Source organism: Cygnus olor, chromosome 17, assembly GCF_009769625.2.
Source record: "Cygnus olor isolate bCygOlo1 chromosome 17, bCygOlo1.pri.v2, whole genome shotgun sequence".
Classification (NCBI taxonomy): domain Eukaryota; kingdom Metazoa; phylum Chordata; class Aves; order Anseriformes; family Anatidae; genus Cygnus; species Cygnus olor.
This window is the reverse complement of record NC_049185.1, coordinates 4,528,246-4,551,331: the sequence shown is the minus strand read 5'-3', so window position 1 is coordinate 4,551,331 and position 23,086 is coordinate 4,528,246. Positions and strand designations below refer to the sequence as shown.

The window sequence follows — 23,086 nt, the reverse complement described above, 5'->3', positions numbered from 1 at the left end:
CTGAGGTGGAGGAGGAGGAGGAAGGAAGGGGGGTGGGGAGCGAGCACGGCGCCGCCGGGCTGCGTGAGGGGGGGAGCGGAGCCGGTGGCCGGGAGCAGGAAACGCCGCGGGCGGCGCTGAGGCCTGGAGCGGAGGGGAGCTGCCGTCGGGAGGCCCGGCGCGGTGAGGAGTGGGGGTACGGCCCCGGGACGCGGCAGGTGAGGATCCGCTGAGTCACCTGCCCGCGCCGCTGTCCCGGGATAGGGCCTGGGCCGCGCTGCCCCCGCTGGGGGGCCGCTGCTCCGGTGTCCCGGGTGCTTTTGTGCCTCTTCCCCGGGATCTTCGTGCTGTTAACGCTGCTGGGCCGTGGGGCAGGGCTGGGCTGGGCTCTGGGAGCGCGGTAAATGTTGTAGGGGGTGCAGCTACAGATTGGGGGGGGGGGGGGGGGGGGGGTGTTTATTCGGTGTGTCTAAGTGCTTAAAATAATCGCGAACTGGAAAAAAAGTGTGCCTGCTAGAAGTGTGTGTCTCAGCCTGATGGTTTGTTTGGTTTAATTAGGTCCATGGTCAAAGGCTTGGAAGTAGCCATGGATAAAAAAGGAGGCACAACGGAAGCTGAAAATGGTGATGCTTTCCTGGAGTTGAACAGAACTGCGACAAAATACCCGCATCGTTACACAAAAGTAAGCTGTTTCTCTCTTTTCTTCTAAGAGATGTACACGGAGCTGTTGGCCTCAGAAGTAAAGGGGGAGTAGAGGTTTCTGTGAGGTGGGAGCAGTAAGGTGAATTCTAAGAAGCCTTTGCACAGATTAGGATTTGCCAAATAATGTAAAATGAGCAACCTGTTAAATGTGATATAGCTGTACAACCCTGTCCTTGATATGCTTTTGCTTCCCACCACCTTATTTTAATAGCCAAGCACCTCAGAGCATGTGCTTGGGAGGTTGTGATAGCAGCTGAAGTATGTTGTTCTACAAGCTTTCCTGAGCACTTGCATTTCATAGTATTAGTTCTACTTTCAGCAGTGTTCCTTTAAGAAGCTGACCAAAATATTTCCTTAAAGTAGATGCCGCTTCCTTGGAACATATAGCACACCAGATCTTATCAGCAGCTTTAGTATGTGTCTGAGATGCTTTTCATAGTCTTAAAGTTGTACATATTTGAGTGTTGGAAGCCTAAGCACCTATGAATCCAACCAGTCCTTAATGTTAAAAACTATAACACAGGTGCTGTAGTTTAGCTGTGATAATTATTGTTTTTCTCTTCATGCATATACTTAAGTAAGTAACTTGCAAATAAAGATGCTTTCAGCCCTGAGGAAGTTTGATATTCTGTGGTATTTAAGATTCAAATTTTGTTTGCTGAAGCATGGTTTTAGAAAACTCTTTAATGGTGGTGGACTTCCCTGTTGCTGCAAGCTGTGGGAACAGGTGGTTATTGCTTTGTGTAGAAATCTATTAAGACATGGTACAACAAATGGCTTGAAACGTGGAACAGAATGAAACAGTGTGTTGTTGCTGATTGTGTTATCTTGCTTGAGGAATTCTGAACTGTTGGTGTCCTAGTAGGTTGGGTTTTTTTAAGAAAAAAATATCATTGTGACTTTGTTCCCCTGAGATAGCAGGGCTAGCTTATTTTGACTAGACATCAACAATAAGCTAAGTACTTTGGAACAGGCGAAACTTACGTGGGAATAGCATGTCTCTCCAATTCTCTCCCTTTTCTTAGAAAAGGTGTGCATCTCATCTTTCTAAGATGCAATGTGTAGTATGGTTCTGAACTTTCAGCTAACCCTGAAATGGAGGAGAGGTGGTGTCTTTAAACTTTTGCTGTTGGAAAAATCAGTATCTGTCCTTACTTAGTATTGCTCAACTCTTCCCAAGAGGAGTGCATCTTCAAATTCTGACTGCTTTTTGGTCTGTATTCAGTTAGTACTGGTGGTAATTGTACAAAGGAACTGATGCAGTTGTAGATTTAGTAACTGTTAATTTAGTGCCTGTAGTTCTGATCAGGATAAAAGCTGGAGAATTAGTGTCAGAAGGCTCTAATAAAGGTCTCCTTTAGCTATTGGTTTCCAAGGAGTTGCAAATGAAGAAACACTAGAAACCAATCTATTAAAGTATGAGTCATATTAAGACACTTTCTTAAGCATAACAACTTAAATACACCTGATCATGTAATCAACATCATAAGCCACTTTCACATGTTCCAATTTCATACCATTTAAGGGTGGGAGGAACACTGCTTCAGGACATGTACTGCTGGTTTGGAGTGGGGACTGAGTTCCTTTAACAATTTATATTAACTTTCTACTGGTAGGATAACAACTGGCTCACGCCGAATCCTTGTAAACTGCTTGAATAAAACTGTTTAACAGCTAAAAATCCCTTTCTTCCACCATCTTAAAAGTAGTACTGAGAATTAAAAAAAAGAAAAAGAAAAAAGCAGAACAGAAGAAACAAAATAAACCATGCTGTGGCAGTGACATTAATTTACTCTTATAAGAAAATGTTATGTATTCCAAGCTCTGTTTCTTCTAGCTCTTTGGAAGCTGTTGCTCCAAGGGTGCACAGCTCATAAATGAAAGCCAAGAAACAATTCAAACTCTTCACTTCAATAGGAAAGCTGCAATAAATTCTGATTGGAAGTCTTTGGACTCCCTCTCATGGCCAACAAAATAGTAAATTTCCAAGTCTGGTAATGGACAGTGCTGTTAATGCTTATGTGATAATGTTACAAGGTTGATGTTCCTTGTACATCAAGGTTTATTTTGGGAGACTGTGGGCAGGAAGGCCAGTCTTTTTGTTTAAACATTTGCTGTCCTGGCTGTCTGATCTTGTTAAGAAAACAGATTATTTTTTTGCGGAAGACTAGTAGTGGGTGATGCTGGAGGCAGGGAGGAAATACATGTGCATGTTAAGGTGTTGTTCAGCTACCAAGCTGCACCTGGAATATTTCAAGTATCAAGTTTTCATGTAGCTAGTGAACTGATTTTAGTTGCACAGAGATAATGATGTGAAAGCTCTTGTTCAAATACTGTGTTCTCAGGAGAATGGTAGAGAGATTCCCTTCTTCTGTTTGGCTGATGTGTTATCTGCTGTTAGGATCTCTTTATCCTTCCTGCTTCCCACCAATTTTTGTACAGCTCTGAATCAGTTCAGTATAGCCAGGAGTGAGGCAGATTGAAGAAAGGTAGTGTAAGGAAGATCAGTAAATTTAATTAGAAATGTGCATCTTTGCAACCAAGTTTATAAGTCAGTAAAGAATTGATGATCACACTGTTACAATGCTTTTTAAATGTGGCAAACTGCAGCTAGATAGTAAATTGCTAGCCTACATTAAATAATTAGTATGAGTGTGCAATAGTAAACTAAGGACTAGATTTGGAAGCTGGCAGAAAGTGGAAAACTGAAATAATCATTCAGCACCAATTTGGTGTTGGGTAGAGTGGCTGTATGTGATATTTTGGAATTGGGTGATGGTCAGAAATGGCAAGCTTGGCTGGAATTTCCAGATCTACATCAGCAACTGCTGTTGTGTAATGCGTTTTTTACTACCTGAATCTTAGATGGAATGAAGATTGCTATGTTCAGTGCTGTCTTGAAAACTGTCTTGAAAATTTACTAGCTCCAATATCAATTAAGTCTGTCTTCTAAGCTGAATTAGAGGGAAATGGGGAAGTAAACATGTATGATGTGAGCAGCCTCTCAAGTGTTAATGAGGATTGAACCTGACCTAGTAAGACTTAGTGCTTCAAATAAGTGTGAATATTAAGAGTTCATGTTCCTTAGATTAAAAGCAGACTTGATTTTTCATGTAATATGGAGTAGACATGGGAGGAAAATGTGAATCACTTGTAGTGGCAGTGCCTAGCAGTACTGTCCTACTGACTTGTCGCTTAAGACTGCTTTTTGGTTTTCATATTTTCTTTAGAAACTAACTTTTAGAGTCTTTCAGACACTTTCTTTTGGTGCTAAACTACTTACAACTAAGCTTAAGATCTGTTTCTGGAAGTCCTATACAGACTTGTATAAATGCTTTCACAAAAAAATCTAAATACTTGGGTTAACTCTTTGAATGTTTCACCAGTAAAATTCCTTTGACATTTGAATCACTCAGATATTTCTTCTGTGTTGATATGAGTCAATAACTTGTTCTGTAAAGTATTAGTGTTATAGCTTAGTCTCATTCTTGATTCCCAAACAGCCATTACATTGTCTCCAGTGTTGTAGGTAGAAGAAATGGGAGGTAGGATCTATAGTTCTGATTAATGGATTACTAAATCCTCTGAAATGGTTTGTTCAGTGGCCGCTGGTAAAAGAACTGAATAATAAACTGTCTATTGTCAACTTTTCACTGTAGTATTTAACAGGAAATAAAAACATGTTGAGAATCTTGGGTTGTCAAACTAGATTGAAAGGGCAGTCTGGAACATATTTTGGGTTACTTGAATCTTGTCCGGGTGAGAATTGGAGCTAACTTCTTCCTTCTTCTAGGAGGAACTGCTGGATATTAAAGAGCGTCCCTACTCTAAGCAAAGACCTTCTTGTCTTTCTGAAAAATATGACAGGTATTTTCTTGATTATACAAAAAACTATAGGCATCTATTCTAAAACAGAAGTTTAAATAGCAAGAAGTTCTTAGCTGAGAAGTTACTGAATTTTGATGCAAGTATACTATTTTCACAAGTACTGATCTAGTAGAAAAAACTGAGTACTTCAGGGAATGTTGTGTTTTGAAAAAATTGTAACAAGATCCAGCAGAAAGTAACTTCACACAATACAAATCTTGCAAGCCTGCAAAATCCATGCTTCAGCATGGTTTTAGTGCTGTCTTCAGTTTTAGTAAAAATGCTACTAAGAATATAGATGGATACGTAGCACTAATGGGCTTGTTTTAACAAGCTGACTTGCTTGATGGATTACTCTTCCATGTTGACCATTTGCCCCATCTAAAAATGAAAATGAATGTTCTAGGCTTGAGATTCAAAGTTTGATAAACAGCAGGATCTATAATATCAAGTTTTATTGTACAAGTAGGAGAACCTTCAGAATGCCTAAGAACAGAGACACTTGATCTACTTGAGTTATTTTTATCAGTGTACCAGGCAAACTTCACTGATACCTAGTGGGACAACATATGTTGTCCCTTCTATGATCCGATATATACCATATACTTCCTTATGCTTACAAAAATGATCCAGAATACCATATATGAGGTCATAAAGTGTAATAAGTCAAAGATTTAGAAGCTGGATATGAGAGATGCATCTCATTCGTACCAATTGCTAGTGAGTAAATTCTGGTTTTCAGCAGCAATAGTAATAGGAATTATTACATTATGAGTAGTAGACAATCTTGCAACTTTATTTTCATAGTGATGGTGTCTGGGATCCAGAGAAGTGGCATGCATCTTTATATCCGACTTCAGGAAGAACTTCACCAGTGGAAAGCTTTAAAAAAGATTTGGATTCAGATCGGACTTCTCTTATGCGTAGGATAGTAGGTAAGTGCATTCTTACAGTACGGGACTCCAAATCGAATGTAAGCTCTTGACAAAACCTTTCACTGGGGATAACATAAATGAGACAGAACAGTCTGAAAATTAATTACATAAAATAAGTATCAAGGAAATCTTGGTGGTTCTCAGTATAACCTTGTTCCCAGTATTCTGGTAACCTATCTAAGATAAGAAACATAGCAGCCAGTTGTTACATCATACTATTCTTGCTATATAGTAGTAACTACACACATAGTTGTGCAATTGCAGGGGGTTACTTCCCTGTGCTTCAATATTAAGTACTTAGGAGGTCTAGGTGGGAACAAGCATGTACTTCCTATGTGACAGAGCAATGATTCCTTAGTATCCAACTAATGTTCATTTTTTCTGTGGTGTCTGGCTCAATTAGCCTCACAGAAATAAATCACATGTATTTTTTTCAAAAAGTTCTGGGCTAGCAGCAAGATTGTGGGGTGGAAGGCTATTCTACTGATAACTAGCCTGTGTTTACCTAATAGCTGGTCTTTCTGTGATTTTTTGATTTGTAGATCCAAGAGAGCGAGTGAAAGAAGATGACTTGGATGTAGTCTTAAGTCCACAAAGGCGAAGCTTTGGAGGTGGCTGTCATGTAACTGCAGCTGTTAGCTCACGTCGATCAGGCAGCCCATTAGAAAAAGAAAATGATGGTGTCCGTGTTATTGGTGGCCGGAGGATTGGCAGTGGAAGAATTATCTCTTCTCGCAACTTCGATAAAGACCACCGGGGTGGTGAAAAAGACATACGTGATTCTAGAGATGCAAGAGACAGAGATCGTGAGAGGGACTACAAAGATAAACGCTTCAGGGTTTGTTTTCTCTTTTCCTGATTACATATTAAATCAGTTTTTGGACACTCCACACTAAAAACAACAGAGCCAGATTAACTGCATTACAGTAAAGTGTTCCACACAAATAGGCTATTTCTTCTTAGAAGCACTGTTATGGTCCAAAGGGTGAGCACTCAGAGCTTCAAAAAAGTTTTCAATCCTTCTGACAGACTAACTGTGGAACATCCAATTCTGTATATCCTGCAAACCTCGTGCTAGATTTATTAGGTATTATGTAGTCTAATAATTCATGGTTCTTGACCTAGCTGTTGTCAGCAAGCACTGTCCTTAGCTTCAGCAGATGGAAGCTTTTCATGATTTAAGCCATTCTTTTTCTGAAAACAAACACAAAACCTTTAAATTTCTGCTTTATAACACTGAAGCTTAAAATTGAAATGCTTACTGAGCATGTTGAATGCTCACCTTAAAGCATGTAAGGTGGTGTTTGCTTTGGAGGTCAGGGAAGAATGTTATGAAACTGCATTTAATGGTTAATATTTTTAATATTCCACTTCAGAGGGAATTTGGTGACAGCAAACGTGTCTTTGGGGAGCGGAGACGGAATGACTCTTATACTGAAGAGGAACCTGAGTGGTTCTCTGCTGGTCCTACAAGTCAGTCTGAAACCATTGAGCTCACAGGCTTTGATGATAAAATTTTGGAGGAAGATCACAAAGGGAGAAAACGTACAAGACGACGCACAGCCTCGCTAAAAGAAGGTAATGGCAAACTTAACAGAAGCTTTGCTTGTCTGGTAATATTGCTGGATATAGGGGTGATTCTGTGATACATCCGAGGCAAGTGTCAAGAACAATGCAGTTTACCAACCTCTGTCTTAAACTTGCATAGCTTTTGATCATCCTGAAGCAAAAGACAAGACCTGTGAGTGATCTTTTTGTTAGGAAATAATATTGGATCACTTAAAGGTATCTGCAATCTGAAAGGCAGAGCTGAGAAGCTGGGGGGAAAAAATTGTATGGGTATTGAGTGATATCAGGAGTTCATAAACTACTAATAAGGCTTTGTTCACTTCCGTATTCAGTTGGCTGCTAAAGACTTGGTTTAAACCAAGTGAGCTCTTTGAGATACTTCAAATATTTTTTTTCTTGCGGCGATACTTGCATTAGGAATGCTGGGCTGGACATACAGCTGTACCACTGCCAGTTAGATAACTTCAAGCTGAATTTGGAGACTATCTGAAGTTTTTGGTGGTCATTGGACTTCACAAGTCTACTGTTATTGCTGTAGTAAAGCTTGACTGAGGCTAGAGAGATCGTTTCTTAATGCTAGAAATTCTACAGGTGGGCAAAATAAACTATTTGGATTTAAACTGTACTACATTTTACTTAAGTGAATACAGTTTCACACTAGGTTTGTAGTCATGTTACAGTTCTCTTGCAGCACCTGTGTGAGCTTTGTAAGCCTTTGTATGCACTCTGCTCCTGCTGGTGGATTAGGAGTAATACTTGTCATATCTTCATAATATTAAGGAAGCTCATGTCAAGTACCAGCTTCCAGGGAGACTGGTTTCTGGGGTTTCTAGGAAGAAAGCAGGAGCTGCCAAGGATTTGTCAAGAAAAACAGCTGCAGCTATTAACATGCTGTGACAGCTATATCTGCTTGCCTGCTTAGTGTGATATAACATCTGATCTGTCCTATGTACTTTCCTTGATCAGGATGGTTAATTACTGGTTCAGCTGTAATCCTCACTTTCATGTTTTGAAGTAGGTAGTCTTAGTTACAGACTAGAAGCTCTCCACCTGAGATCTAGTGGATTGTAGTTACTGTTGTAGTAGGCTGCAGCCAGTGTTTTACAGAATTCTTCAGCTGGAAGAGACCTTCAAAAATCATCTAGTCTAACCGCCTCACAACTTCAGGGCTAACCGAAAGTTAAGCACATTAACCAAGAGTGTTATCCAAATGCCATGAACACTAGCAGGTACAGGGCATCAACCACCTCTGTAGGAAGCCTGTTTCAGTGTTTGGCCACCCTCATGGTGAAGTTTTTCTGTAATGTCCAGTCTGAACCTCAGCTTTGTGATTCTTTGTGCTATTCCATGCATCCTGTCATTGGTTACCAGGGCAAAGAGATCAGCACAGTGTTCATTCTTATCAGGAAGAAACCTCATTGCTCTCTATGCCTTATTTCTCAAGATTAGGTGACCCAACTGATATATAACTGCTGAGGAAGTATCCCATAGGTGGCTAAACTACTTTGGTCCTATGTTTGTAGTTCCTAGGCAAATGTATTGCCTGTTAGGCACTCTTCCTACAGGAAATAGTTAAGTTCAGTGACTCAGCAATTATTTGATTTTTCTTTTTAAGGGATTGAATGCAATGGTGGAGTGGCAGAAGAAGATGAAGTGCAAACTGTCATTGCCAATGAAACTCCAGCAGATCAAGAAGTTCCTAGGGAAGCTGTCTTACAAGAACCAGCTCCAGGAGAGTTTGACTTCAATGAGTTTTTTAACTTGGATAAAAGTGTTCCTGGCCTGGCTTCGGTGAGTTTTTTTAACTGGATGTACTTGTGAGAAACAGTTCTGACTTCTGTTGTATTCAGTGGTAGCAAAAACTTCTTGCTTTGAAAGTTGCTTAATGCAGTGTGGAAGTCTAAAATCAACTTCCAAAAATTTAGTTCTGAATCATGAGGGTGTTACTTCCAAACATTATCTCTGAGACAAGCTCCATCTCCAAAGGAAGTGTGAGAGGCAAACAAGCTGATTAGTGGTAACCAAAAGAAAGGAGAAATAAAGACCCCAAATCAGCATCTTAGACAGATTTTCTTTCATCAAAATGAAATGGGTCAATACTATCTTCTTTTTTTTGCTGTTAAACAAGTGATGCTCAACACTATTTATTAGAGAAAGCAGATAGTCTGGAAGAGAAAAACTGTTATTCTTGTATATAGCTTAAAGTAAACATGCTGTATGGTGAAAGTGCGCTTGGGCCCATGAGCAAACTTTTAACTGGAGTCTCTTGTAAGGTAGGCCAAGTTCTACTTTAACTTAAATCGTAGAATGCACTGCTCTTGAAGCACTTGTAGTGACTAGTGAAGAAGCAAACAGTCATTGTGTGGTAGTGACTTCTGATAGACCAGCTCAATTGAGTACTGTTCAGTGAACTTGAGTCAGCCTGAAGAGATAAGGTTCTGGCTGCTGCTAAGCTGATGGTGCAGGCTCCATTGGCTTGAAGAATGCAGCCCCTTTAGTCAGAGTGGTTCAGCATGTGAAGTGCAAGCAGGTAGCTCTTAGCTGCTGGCCTTCTACCTCACCCCTTGGGGGATACTCCCAAGCTGGGGAGAAGTCTCTGCACTGCATTCAAGGCGCTGTCCTTTGACTGTGCTGGAACTGAATTGAATCATGGTTGCAGAAAGGTCAGCTAATTAAGACTGACTTGTGTATAGTGATAAGGACCGGTCTTAGTCCCTATCTAGTCATTTGACTTTCAGAATTACTAGGCTGTTATAATTTGCTCTATTTCTTGAGGCAAATGCTCCCTGCTTTTTTCACATGTCCACTTTAAAATGTCATAGTTGTAGTTGTTAGATGCTCTGCTGTTTCAGTTATACCAAAGATTTTTTTCAGATTAAAACTATAGAAGATGTACGATGGGTTTTGCCAACACTAGTTAAACAAATGTTACTACTATATTTGGGAAGGAAAAAGCAGTTCAAAGCTTATAAACCCCAAGAGCACAATATAGTTGTCTATAGCAGTTATATCTTGGTTTCACAGTAAAGCTTCTCAAAGATCTTTCTGATCTTGCTTTTGTTATTTTTCCCCTAATCTAGATGATAGAAGACGTGCTGGGGGAAGGTTCAGTGTCTGCCAGCAGGTTCAGCAGGTGGTTTTCTAATCCTAGTCGTTCTGGAAGTCGGTCAAGTAGCTTGAGATCTACACCACATGAGGAACTGGAGAGGCTGGCAGGTAAGACTATAGGACAATGCAAGGTCAGATATTCTTCTTCCATCTTCCTTCCTATTTCTTTAATAAGAACATGGCAGATAGAGCTTTAGGATAGTGAATTCTCCCACAGTTCAAACATGTGATTTTCTTTTGGAAGCTCTTAGAGTAAGCAGCTATAAGTTCTTTTTTGTAAATATTCTTGTCATGCTCATGATGACTCTCCAGCTGATCTCGGGCAGGGGATGTAAGGCATAACATCTCATTGACATATTGAACTTGGTTACCAGTGTATGTTCATCTTGAGACATTGGGTTGGTAAACTGATGTGGCAGTGCTCCTGGTTTTGCTGTTTCAGGTCTAGAGCAAGCCATTCTCTCCCCTGGCCAGAACTCTGGAAACTACTTTGCTCCTATTCCATTGGAAGACCACTCTGAAAACAAAGTGGACATCCTAGAAATGCTACAGAAAGCCAAAGTGGACTTAAAACCTCTTCTCTCAAGTCTTTCAGCCAACAAGGAAAAGCTTAGAGAGAGCAGTAAGTGCCTCTTCAGATATTGTGGAGTTCTTGTTGTACAGTATCTCAAACCAAGAGGCTTGATATTCTGGAAACATCTACTGTCGAGTCCAGAAGTAGGAAGCAGTATATATTTACTGACACTATAGATCACCAAATACTCAGCAAGTCTCAGCTAAGTCACTATCATCACTAATTCTTTTCATCCTACTCACGGGATGACATCAGGACGCTATCAAACAGTTTTACTGGCCAGTTATGATCGTAAGTTATGATACAAGTCTTCAGCCGAGTCTCCAGCGTTGTCTCTGGCCTTTATGTATTTTTTTCCTATTGGAGACTGGTATTATCAGTTCTGAAACTGGGGTATCTAAACTTTGGTTAATCAAAAACTTGCATTTTAAGTCATTCTTGCAAGCATCTATAATGGATCACATCCATTAAGTATCAGTATCTAAAAAGATGAACAATCACTTGAGGGTATCAGTATTTTTAAGTGTGCACTGTAAAATTAAGCTTCTCAAGACTTTTGCTAGTACTTGAACAGCAAGCAGATCACTGATTCAGTGTTCTAGTAAATAAACATAGAGCTAAAACACAGGAACAGGTTTGTCTCCGTTATGTTAACTTGAATATAGAATCATGGAATTACAGGGAACTTCTTCTGTTAGAATTCACTTCTGCTGGCATTTGCTGTTCTAAAGTGAGTTCAGGGTTGACTTTAAACTTTATTGAAGGGCACCTCCAAGTCAGGGACTTGCATGTTTGAGACTGTAGCATGCATGGATGGTAAAAAAAAAAAATAAAATGCATGTTCTTTTTGAAATCTCAAGGTCTAATTCCATGTTAGTTTCTTTTTTGGCAAGCAGCATGTATTGCCACGTGAAATGGACTGCACAAAATGTAATGCTATTCCATGATTTGTGTGAAGAGACAGGGTATGAAATCATCCAAGAACTGCAAATATTCCTAAGCATCCATTTTAGGAATAGGAATTGTTTTAATACATGGAAAAGTTTTCCTTAATTTGACTTAAATCAAGCTACAAGTCTTTTCTATGTTCTGCTTGGTCTGACTTTCCTACTAAAAACTTCCTAAATTTTGATCCTCGCAAAACAAGGATGAAAGAACAGAACTATGGGGAAGCTTCTATTCACTCTCTAAAAGTACCTGTTGTGCATTAAATATTCCCATAAAATGTTCTTCAAGTATTATGGAGTTTCTAGGCCAATTCCTCTCCACCAACATACTTCTTATGTTCCATACTGCATGTCTGAATCATTGTTTCTTTTTTCTCACCATCTTGACCAAATTTCCAGTAAGTCTTGTTTCTTTGGATCAGCATCTGCTACAGCAACCCATAGCATGCTTCTATCTCTTTTCTCTTAAGGTGTCATACCTTGTGCCAAACAAACTGGTCCATAACACTTGTCTAACCTTGATGTCAGGCACTGATATCAATTTGTATGTATGCATACATACACAGGATAAGTACTGCTTATTAATACTCGTACCGATTATGCTGTCTTTCTATAATGGCTCTAACTTTGGGGAAAAAGATTACTTCAAACTTTATGCACACCAAAGTATGTGTGCAACTGATTTTTCCAAAGCATCCTGATTTTTCCAGGTATGTATTATCTGTACCTATGATGGCTTCAGGCAGCTTGACATCACTTACATTGTGGCTGTAAGACCATCTGGTTTCCTGAACTGTAAGATTAATTCAGAAAGTTGTGCTTAATTAGGGCACTTTCAGATGAATATTCTCTGTTAAAAGGAGATGAAATCCTAATAAGCTGTCAAATGTAGTAATTGTGTATGTATCTCACAGGATAAATGAAAGGTAACGAAAACTTAATCAGTTGAAATGTAGATAGATTCTTGTGGTCTTGCATGCCCTGATATGTGCATGACAATACTTCTAATGTAAGTATGAGGATGTCTGTCTAAACAGTGGTAAGACATAGTTTGACAGTTGGTATGAATATCAGAAAAGGCTTTGGCTATTACCTTGTTTTCGAACAGCTTGTACTCGACACCTGTACAAGAACTAAAACTTATTTTTAAACAGAGCTGTGGTTTACCAGTATTTCTGTATTTCCCAGCACATTCAGGAGTAGTACTTTCAGTGGAAGAAGTTGAAGCTGGGCTTAAAGGCCTGAAAGTTGATCAGGAAGGAAAAATTGCTACTCCGTTTATGGCAGAGCAAGTGGAGGAACCATTGAACATAGCAGGCTCCAGACAGATCAAGAAAGATGGTGATATGACTGCCTTTAACAAACTAGTCAGTAGCATGAAGGCAAGTGGGACTCTACCTTCACAGCCCAAAGTCAATGTAAGTAACAGCTGGTTCTGCTCAACTGTAAATGGATCTGTGCTAAGACACAGGATACAAACTGAAAACCCCTTACATGATGCTTCTGATAATGTGTTGGCTTGATTGGATCCAGTGGCATGGTTTTAAATAGTAATTCACATTTAGAATGTTGGTTGGAGGGGGAAGAAAGCAATGATAAAACAGAAGTGCTTTGGTCATTTTCCCTAGCCAAAGGAAATTTTCTTCATTTCAGGGTTCACGGGGTTTATTCTGTGTTAATATTCCATGTTAAGTTTCTGAAAGCCCCAGAACTCTTAATTCTGTGTGAGAAGTCTAATTGGTTTCTTGAATGTGGACCATTGCGAGTATCTAGTTGCTTAATATTTGAAGACTATAAATGCTTGTCCCCCATATAAACGATTCTGTATGATGAAAAGATTCTGTTATAGAGGACTCTTTGATTAGTGTCCAAGACCTCCTATGCTTGAACTCATCGTGCCTGAGCCTTTTTTAATAAAAACAAATCTCTGTAGAAGAGGTACTGTCTACATATAATAGGAATCGGTCTATTCTCTATAGAAGTCTTCATAGAAGACTTGCTGGTGCTGGTTGCCTCTACGCTGATATTAAAAGGAGTGTCTGTTAAAATAGTTTAGTGTAGGTATAATTTACACTTAGCAGAAGCTCTGATGTCTTGCTTTAGTGGCTTTTGTTTTAAGAGGTATGTCAGTGTACAAACTAATACTCTAAACTGGGTTTTAAAATGTTTAAGAATAAAAATTAAACTGAATACTGAAATTGTTAGTTGGAAGACTAGTATTAAATGGATGATGCTCAGCTTTAGACTGAGAGATTGCAGCATGAAATTCATCTTGCCACAAGCTGCCTAAACAATGTGCTTGACCCAGAAGCTACCAATAGCTGCTTATGGCACTATAAAATACTTTTTTCTAAAAAGTCTAAAGCATCTTTTTTCTGTTGAACTATATCCAAGGAATTGTTAGCTTCATCCTCCTTTACTGAAAGATAGTGAAGAATGCAGATTTCTCACAAGCCAAACTTAAACAACGCACATTGAACTACTTGCATGCAGTCTAGCACTAAGCATTGCCTTGATTAGGGAAGATCAGTGAGCTGGCTCAGCCCTGAACTTTGCTGGCATTTTATTTGGCAGATGAAATGTGTGACCTGTCTTTTTATTTGTATGATGCTTGTCATATCTATAGCTTATAATGTTTCCATTTCCTTAGCAGAGCCTTGACAGCCACTTAATGTCACCTCCAGAGATGCCAGGCCAGCCTCTGTCAAAAAATATTTTACAGGTATTTCTCATTGATATGCTTTTAAATAGTTTTTAAATAGTTTTAAGATAGTTTGCGATATTGAAGGCAATTACAAGATCAGTAGTCAGACTTCTCCCTGTTAGAGGAGAGGCCTATTCACAGAGCTAAAATGCGACTGAATTTCCGTCTTGTGATGCTATTTTCCACAATTACAACTAGAAAATGAATAACTTGGCTAATGCCTAATTCTAAGGGGATTCCAGAATTTGTCTAGTTGTGTAGGTCAACCTTGTCTGTTTCTAACTTGCTATAAATAGCATAGCATATGGTCTAGTAAAATGAACTCTTTTGCGTAAATTGGTCATATTCTGAACACTCTCATTACATATTCTTAGGAACTTCTTGGCCCACCTATTACCAGACCAGCTTCATCAAATGTCTTAAGTGGCCTGATAAGTGGATTGGAACCTGGAGCCTCTTTACTGGGACAAAGAGCACCTTCTCCTCCTATTCCACCTGTGTTTCCAACTCGAGCTGCTTCAGCAGATTACCTGCGTCACAGAATATCTTCACCCATTGGTGAGATTTCTTGAAAAAAAAATTCTATTTTTTTAAAGACTTGAGTTAGCTTTAAATACTACTTCACAGAACAAACTTACTGGCAGTTGTTGGGCAACTAGGTCAGTGTCTGCCTCTTAAGATGTTATATTGCACATAAACTCAACGTAAGAGACAAATGAGTGTATCTCCAAAAATTTAGAAGTCTCTCAGCCACACCTTAGTAAATTCTGGTGTGAAGTATTGTTCTTACTGTATAAGAAACCAATTTCAAGGATGTAGCAGGTTAGTCTGAGATAGCTGCTACAAAAAAAATTAACTAGTATGGTGCTGTGTTCTAGGTAGGTGACCAAACCAGTGCTGATAATGCACTATTTTAGCTATTGCTGAACAGTTTTAGGTATTAAGTCCTCTGTTCTCACTCTGCACCCCTAGTGATTAGATGGGAGATGTGTTTGTGCAAGAGAGTGGGTGGGGAGGCAACCATGCAGATGACCCAAACTAACCAGAGATGCTTTGTGGCATATAAAGTAATACTCAGCAATAAAAAGGGAGAGAGTGAGTTTAGGAAGGATAGCTGTCTTTTGCTTGGGAAGTGGCTGGGGATTGGTCTACTTGTAGGAGGTAGATGACTGATTACCTTTTGTTTTTGTTCTTTCTCTTCTACTTTTACTTACTAAACAATTTTTATCTTGACTCACAAGTTTTCCTGCCTTTATTCTTTCATCCTTCTCTGCCCTGTGGGGGACTGGGAAGGTGGGGAGGGTGCACAAGTAGCTGCTGTTTAAGCTGGCTGCTGGGGTTAATCCACAGGAAGAGAACTTGGACACTTGTATCACAAAAGGCTACTACTAACCTCTCTGCTCTTCCTAGTGACAGGGAAGAGACAGCTCTGCAGATTCTTAAGTGGTAGGCTGAGAATTTTCACAAGGAGTCCTTAATGTAAAAGTGGTTAACTTAGGTATATATCAATACTGGGCGTGTGAGGGAGAAGGGGAGAGAATCTGTTAGTCCTTTTGAACATAACTGAACATTTTTCATTAGGTTTTGGACAAGGTTCTCAGCAATTGCTTGGTGATCCATTTCCAGGTGTAAGGAAGCCCATGAGCCCAGTTGCTGCCCAGGTTAGATTTAAATGCTTTTTGCTTAATGTGTATTCATCTGTTTTTCTTGCATTTTGAAGTCTAGAATAGTCTTGTTTCTGCAATATGCAGATATTAATGTTACATTTGCTTGCTCTAGTGAACTCTGAGCATGTGGGTGCAGAGTCTTAGTACCATCTCAAAACCTCGTTGCCATTAGACCCATCTTAGAGTACCTTAAGACCTTTTGAAGCATCTATCCTCTGTCAATGAAACGGCTGTTGGTGGGCAGTTGTTTTGTGAAGACATAGTGGTAAGCCTTTAGAATCTTAAGCTTTTTTCAATACATCTCCATTTCAGATGAGTCCCTTGGAAATACAGCAAGCTGCTTTAGAGGGACTAGCATTACCACATGACTTAGCCATACAGGCAGCAAACTTCTATCAGCATGGCTTTGGTAAACCACAAATGGACAAAAGCAGAGATGGCTACAGAAACAGGTGAGTATCTCCAACATGTACGGGGCACCTTGTCAACTGATCTCGAGTATTTGAACTGATCTCAAGTATTTTCTTTCATAAGATACTAAGATACTCATACTAGTGTCTCATTTCAGCTTGTATTGGTTCTTAGCAATCCTGCCTTTCATTCTGTGGCAAGAGTAGAACTACCTCAACTTCCTGTCCTTTCTTTAACAGGCAGCAGCGCATGACTAAATCACCGGCACCAGGACATAGAGGGAATGCGTCTTCTCCAGCCCCTACAGCATCCATTACTAGCATGGTCAGTACATAGTGTGTAATGATTGTAGGAAAAGCTGTAAAGGTGTCTGCAGTAACTAACTGTAGCAACCATAATCCTTAGAAGGATATAAGGTTAATATTCTTATTATCTTAGTGGCTACGTGATACAAGAATGGCACTTGATATTTAACTGAATGTCTTCACTTTGGAAAATAGCCTTTTCTGACTAGTATGTTATCTAGAACTGAAGAAGCCTCACTGTTAGCTTAATCCAGTCTTCTGAAACCAAAGGAAGGTAACTGGGAAAATTACCTATACTTAGGTACCAAAGCTTTCAAAAGACGAGCTGAAAGCTCGGGTGGGTACTGTAGAGAACACTGGTCTTCAGTACAGGTATGAAATGACTCACCTAAATGTCTGTAGGCTGAAATATTACCTAAGAGCTTCAGGATTGCTTTCAAAAAAAAGCCTCAAAATCAAAATGTTGCCTCAATGTCTTCAGTGGTATGTAGTGGTATGTTGCTTTGATCTAAGTTTTCCAATTATTTCATCAAGTGCTTACAACTTAGGGCCAACTTAGGCCATCAGATACAAGTACTTAGTTTGTATAACAAATGAGTAGCTTCCATTAAAATTATGTAGTGTTGGTGGGGGGAAAAAATGCAAATAAGGTGGTAGTTTTCTATAGATCTGTCATCCCTGAGTTAATACAAATAAGGCATTAGACTTCAGCAAAAATTAGATGGAGAGAATTGCTTAAATGATAAAAATAAAGCTATGAAATGAGGTGAAGTTAAGGGTGCATGAAGTAGCCCATTCAAAAGAGCTTTAAATGGAAAAGATATGTTAGAATTGGAGTCCCATAACTAAAAGTGGGGCTTCAGTAATCAGCACGGAATAAGACATGGCTTCTTACTCTTTCTGCAGTTGTCTCCTTCCTTTACACCTACCTCAGTGATTCGCAAGATGTATGAGAGCAAGGAGAAGAGCAAAGAGGAGCCAGTTTCTGGGAAACTGAAAGTCAGTGATGGTAAAGATGAAAATCAGAGGCCAAATGAAGGTATTGTAATGGCTTTAAAATAACATGCATGAGATTCGGAATAGAATTCAAGAGCTTCAACACATGCCTGCACTAATTTAAGATGCTTTTGATTTGTGGAGTGGAAATGGGTGTAGAAACGGGCCTATAAGAAGGGTTAGAGCTATGAAGGAGATGTGCTCCACAGGGCAATCTTCCAGCAGTGTTGGGTTTAGATCCATTTTCATTTTTTCCTCACTTGTGAGCAGTAGTGACACTAAGAGGCCTGGACCAAAACTGTTTGTTTGCAACTGGTCTTGATGAACAAGCATATTAACAATAATACTTCCATCTCTCTCTATACCAGTAATTGAATACAAGCAACTCATAGCCCTCTTGAGACATCTTAACTGAACAATCAGAGCTGAGACCAATTAACCTCTTCTAAATGTAGCAGATTAAGGAAGCATTTTGTCACCCTAACTGATGTAAGTGGCTATAAAAAGGAAATGCTCAATACCAATTGCCTGACCCAGTGAGACTAAGGTTCCCAATTGCCATGACATTGTACTTCAGTACTACCAGCAGAGAGGTAGTTTGCAGTTCCTATTAGGATGTTAACTTTTTTCTTTTAGCATTCCAGCTATTACTGCTACCTCAACTTGAAGCAGATAGTTCTCAGATATCTTAGGCCTAAGTGGTCTAGATAGTCTGGAAGTATGTTCTTGAGGCGCTTCAGTGTACAAAATATTACTAAGCAAATGTCAGATGTAGAAGGCTGCTGCTAATCCCCAGACACATGTTTACACTGAAAAACCACTTAGGGCTGGATGCCTGGCACAACTCCACCTCCAAGTTATAGTCTCATTTGGGGAGGATCCCTTGTACCTCCTGTCTGCTTTGAGACTGCCTCATCCATGCTGCTGGTTCAAAAATCTCAACGTATGAGGGAAATAAGAGTTAAAGGTGGAATTGTTGCTAATTCTGTCATAATTTAAGCTTACAATCAAGGGATTTCTGTGTATTTTTCCTTCTGTTTTGACATAATTTGGCCAAAACATTCCAGGAGACAGAAGTTTCCTGTTGAAAATGGAAATGTGTATATAAGTTCAGCCAGTCCTGGAATCTAGCAATCAAATGCAGGTATTAGCTTTAGTTTTCATTAGATCCAATCTCTAGCTGCAGACTATAATAGTTGTATTCAATTCTAGCTACAGATAACCTACTGTCTAGTTCTGTGGAGAATGCAGATCAAGAAACTTTGCCCACCTTAGGTACCAAACTACCTGCACTGCAACGCTCTGCATGTTCCACACCTCTTACTCAAGCAAATCGTTGCACCAAAGAGCAAGACTACAGGCCTAAATCAACTGGCAGAAAGACTCCTACAATGGCCTCCCCAGTACCAGGAGGCCCTTTCCTCCGTCCTGTTCATCAAGTACCCCTTGTTCCCCATGTTCCAATTGTGCGACCTGCTCATCAACTGCATCCAGGATTGGTCCAGAGAATGCTGGCACAGGGGGTTCATCCGCAACATCTTCCTATACTGCAAGCAGGTAATTCATACCTTTTTCTTTTAATATGTATTCCTGACTGGACTCAAGTTGTGTTAGGGACAGCACAGATAAACATGGCCAGTAATAAGTAACTATTACTTCAAAACTCTTAAACAAGTAATAAATTCTAGCCTATCTAAATACATAAATGTTTTGCTTCAAGGTCCTTATGCCTCTTAAGTAAGAAGCTTCCTCATTGTTGTTCAACAGGTATGCTTCCTCCTGGAGTGGATCTGTCTCACTTGCAGGGAATATCTGCTCCAATCCTTGGCCAACCTTTTTATCCATTACCAACAGCCAGCCATCACATCTTAAATCCACGCTCTGGGACACCTTTGCAGCTAGCAATGATGCAACAGCAACTACAAAGATCAGGTAAGCTAAAACATAAAACAGGAGTGACTTTTAAAATGCTGAAAAGCCTGTTCCAGTTAGTATACTTGTTGGCCTGTCTCAGTATGCTGGACTAATAGGAGGCTACTTTGATACCTACTCAAGAATAGTGATTATGAATATCTAAATTGCCAGAGTAGTTTTGGCCACTGCAGGTTCTCATGCCAGAAGAAAGTCCAAGTGAAGCATTCAGTTTCAAGATGTGTTGCTATTGACGGATCTGCGTTTTGCAGCATGTGTGCAGCCTTTCCTTCCTTGCTGGGTGAGAAAGATCACCCACCTACCTCAAGTAAGATGTTCTTTGATACTGGTTTTCCAGTTAACCTACATGATACTGTGCCCAGAACTGGCAGTGTCAGGCAGTTTATGGGAGTACTGATGAGAATAAAAACTTGGGGTCTGGATTTCCCAGGTCTAATAGAATGAGTAAAAGTCATAGCTTATGTGCTGAATGCTAATATGCATTAGCAGATAGTTGCTCTAGGGCAAATCTCAGCATTGGGTGAACTCATTACTCCACCTCAAATAGCTTTACGTTCCACAGGCACTGGAGCACAGGGATCACCTGCTGGTGTGCAAACAACCCCTCAGAACGTGCCATCTCGGACTGGATTATCTCATGGGCACACACAGCTTGACCATCGCCCCAGCCAGAGAAGCGGCTCTCCTATTGGCCTTGCAAAATGGTTTGGTTCGGATGTCTTGCAGCAGCCTCTCCCTTCTATGCCATCCAAAGTCATCAGTGTAGATGAACTGGAATATCGGCAGTGAACAGTGACCACTGGGTGGGACACTTGTGATTCTTTAGACTGGATAAAAATGTCCATAGTCAGGACTTCACCTCTTTGTTTTTTGGGGCTTTTATTTTTAGCACTCTGTGCAAAATTTCTTTTTGAGAGACTAAAGCACATGGCACCTGTCCTGGTCTCATGTCTGCATCAAGACTAAAGGATCCATTATGGCTTGAATAGTGAAGCCTGAAGAAATTTAGATGCAAGACAAAGCCAGTTTAATTCTGGAAGTGTCTATTTTTTGTTTTTGTACGATATGTGAATGAAGTGCTGATATTCTCTAGCGTAGAGGTAGCAGCTATGGGTTCCTCCTGCAGAAAACTAAATGTATAGACCCTTGTGTACAGACTTATGTATAAACAATCTTTTGTATATATACACATAGAATAGCTTTTTTGAATCTATACAGCTGTACATAAGAGTAGCTGATAACAATTGAGCTTTAGTTGTGCCTATGGTTTGGATCTTTCTCCATTGTACATGTGGGACTTTCTTTAAGATTAAAGTTGCATATCCTAAGTGTGAGTGAACAGGATAAAGTTGCTTTGCCTTTTCTTGCTGCTCATCTCCTCTAGGTCTCCCTCAAACACATCCTTTTGTCACGTACTGTGCACTCAGTGTAGCTAGTGTCCAAGTAAAAAGCCCACATCTTGCTGTCTGCGTAACAGAGGTCTGATTCCTTGTGCATGTGACTCTTGCCATCACATGAGAGAATTGTTTAGTCTTCAAATGGCCTTGAGGAAGGGACCTGGTACAGTACTGATAAAGCCAGCTCTTCGTGTCTGCCATAAGCAGAGACTGTAGGTACCTACTGGGCATAGGTCTTTCAAGAGGGCTGGTGCTGGTCCTTGTTTAGCTGCAGTATTTGCCTTGTTTTAATCTTTCAGACAAGTTACTAAAGGTCATCAAAATGGCGCCTTTGAATCCTCACCCTTCAACTCCTCAGTCATAGCTGTGGTATGTTCTATACTGCCTTCCCTTCTACATGTAGAGGGGAGTTCCAAGAACTGTCCCAAGTCTAGTGTGCATCTACTGATGCAATTACTGTGAAACTTGCCTTTGCAGTCTTGTTCTGCGGCTTGAAAGGGGGAGGAGGGGATAGTTTTGTGATCTTACTGTGTATATTTGGTTTTAAAAATACTATGTTCCTTTTAAGCCTGTTTCACTTTCCTGAACAGTTAAACGTTCTCTTCCATCCTTCTACTGCATGGTTCCTCACTTCACTTTCTCACTTGTGTTAAGTCTAGTACTGCTGTCATGTCTTCTATCGAACTTAGGCCATTGTGCTCTTTTAAAAAAGGTGAAAGCAAAACCAGAGTTGTCACAGACTTGCTCTTTCTTAAGTCTCACTGAATGCAAAACCAGCAGCAGGAAAAAATCACTTGACTGTATTATAACAATTGCCAGCATGCTGTGGTGGGTTTGGTTCAGTCTAGCAGAGACCATGTTGTACAGAAATAGCAAGCTGCAGTCTCTGATGTGGAATCTGTTGGGGGTCACCCATACTTTCTAGTGATTGTTCATAAAACAATCTATGTAAAACATGCAATCACCAGCTTGTCCTTGTAAGACTGTTTTCATACTTTTTTAACTTGACACTTTCCCAGTAACATTCTGTAAATAAAGTCGATTCTACCAGCTGTCTGTATCATCTGCTCTTGAAATTGCACTTCCACTAATGTTGAGCATTGTTCATGTATGTAAGCTAGAACCTTTGTCTGAGCTGAATCTCCACAAGAAAACCTCACCTTCACTAGTTTGGTCTACAGGTGTGTGGATAGGTACCTTACCTCATGGTACCTTACCTCACTAAAGGCATGGCATTGTCAGCTGGAGGGGGGCTGCTGTACCAGTAGTTGAAAGGCTGATCTTGAACAGCCAGGGTGAAGTGTAAGGAATGAAACTCTCATGTACCAGAACTCAGAGCAGATGCTGAGCCCAGTATCCTACTAACTAAGCAGTCATTCTAGAATGAGTTGAATGAGCTTCCACAGCACTCTACTTGTGTAACTATTATTCAGCTTGCATAGGACTACTTACTGGCTTTGCAAAAACTAGTAAGAAAAGTGGAGTCAAGGCTGAATAGCAACCACTTTTGCAAGGACTTAGTCCTTGAAGAGATCTGAAACTGCTGCACTTGTTTCTTTTTAAACATGCAGTGAGATCAGCGTGTATTCCTCTTGACACTTAAAACACCCCCTACTTCACTTCTGTAGGAGAGCATAAGCTAGCGGGTAACACTAGGTAAGTTTTCTGTGCCAGCTAGAGCTCCAACTTTATTCATTTCTCCTAAAAAACACACAACAAGAGCCCCTGCTTTAAGAGCAATCTATTATACAACTACATTTAGAGAAGTCAAATAAGCAGGAACTTCTTTTAAGAAAACTTAAAAGCTTCCAGTCACTATCACAGTTGACTACAGCCCTTGAGTTTATACTAGTGAAAATAAACAACTGAAAGTGACTGCTCATGATCAGAGTCCTGCATTTATGGAAAAGATGCTGGGTTATTAATAGCCTTGAAGTATTCGAACAGGAACAGCTGAGATTAAGGCAACTAGAACTTCGTCCTCCAGCCCTGT

General features: G+C 40.0%; 1 protein-coding gene across 11 annotated transcripts; it reads left to right on the top strand.

The window, feature by feature from the left end:
- The first annotated feature begins 3 nt into the window (after positions 1–3).
- Positions 4–22,143, top strand: EIF4ENIF1 (eukaryotic translation initiation factor 4E nuclear import factor 1). Of its 11 annotated transcripts, XR_005825074.1 has the most exons (20): positions 5–197; positions 538–661; positions 4,475–4,548; positions 5,356–5,483; positions 6,026–6,321; positions 6,860–7,061; positions 8,668–8,843; positions 10,133–10,268; positions 10,603–10,782; positions 12,870–13,099; positions 14,332–14,403; positions 14,760–14,943; positions 15,967–16,046; positions 16,365–16,504; positions 16,703–16,787; positions 17,675–17,807; positions 18,977–19,321; positions 19,532–19,696; positions 19,855–20,003; positions 20,259–20,392. XR_005825074.1 is itself a non-coding variant. In XM_040576973.1 (19 exons), the coding sequence occupies exons 2-19, from the start codon at positions 542–544 to the stop codon at positions 19,896–19,898; spliced, it is 2,703 nt and encodes a 900-aa protein (XP_040432907.1). In that variant the 5' UTR covers positions 4–197; positions 538–541; the 3' UTR covers positions 19,899–20,003. The 11 variants fall into 11 exon arrangements, 10 of the variants coding, with proteins under 10 accessions (XP_040432907.1, XP_040432899.1, XP_040432903.1 ...); XM_040576973.1 differs by lacking the exon at positions 20,259–20,392 and having other exon boundaries at positions 4–197; positions 19,619–19,696; XM_040576965.1 differs by lacking the exon at positions 19,855–20,003 and having other exon boundaries at positions 14,335–14,403; positions 20,259–22,143.
- Positions 22,144–23,086: the final 943 nt, after the last annotated feature.

Coding starts and splice junctions, on each gene's coding strand:
- EIF4ENIF1 (XM_040576964.1), top strand. CDS start 542: ATGGTCAAAGGCTTGGAAGTAGCCATGGATAAAAAAGGAGGCACAACG. Junction 4,549..5,355: donor CTTTCTGAAAAATATGACAG/GTATTTTCTTGA, acceptor TTATTTTCATAG/TGATGGTGTCTGGGATCCAG. Junction 14,404..14,759: donor TGTCAAAAAATATTTTACAG/GTATTTCTCATT, acceptor ACATATTCTTAG/GAACTTCTTGGCCCACCTAT.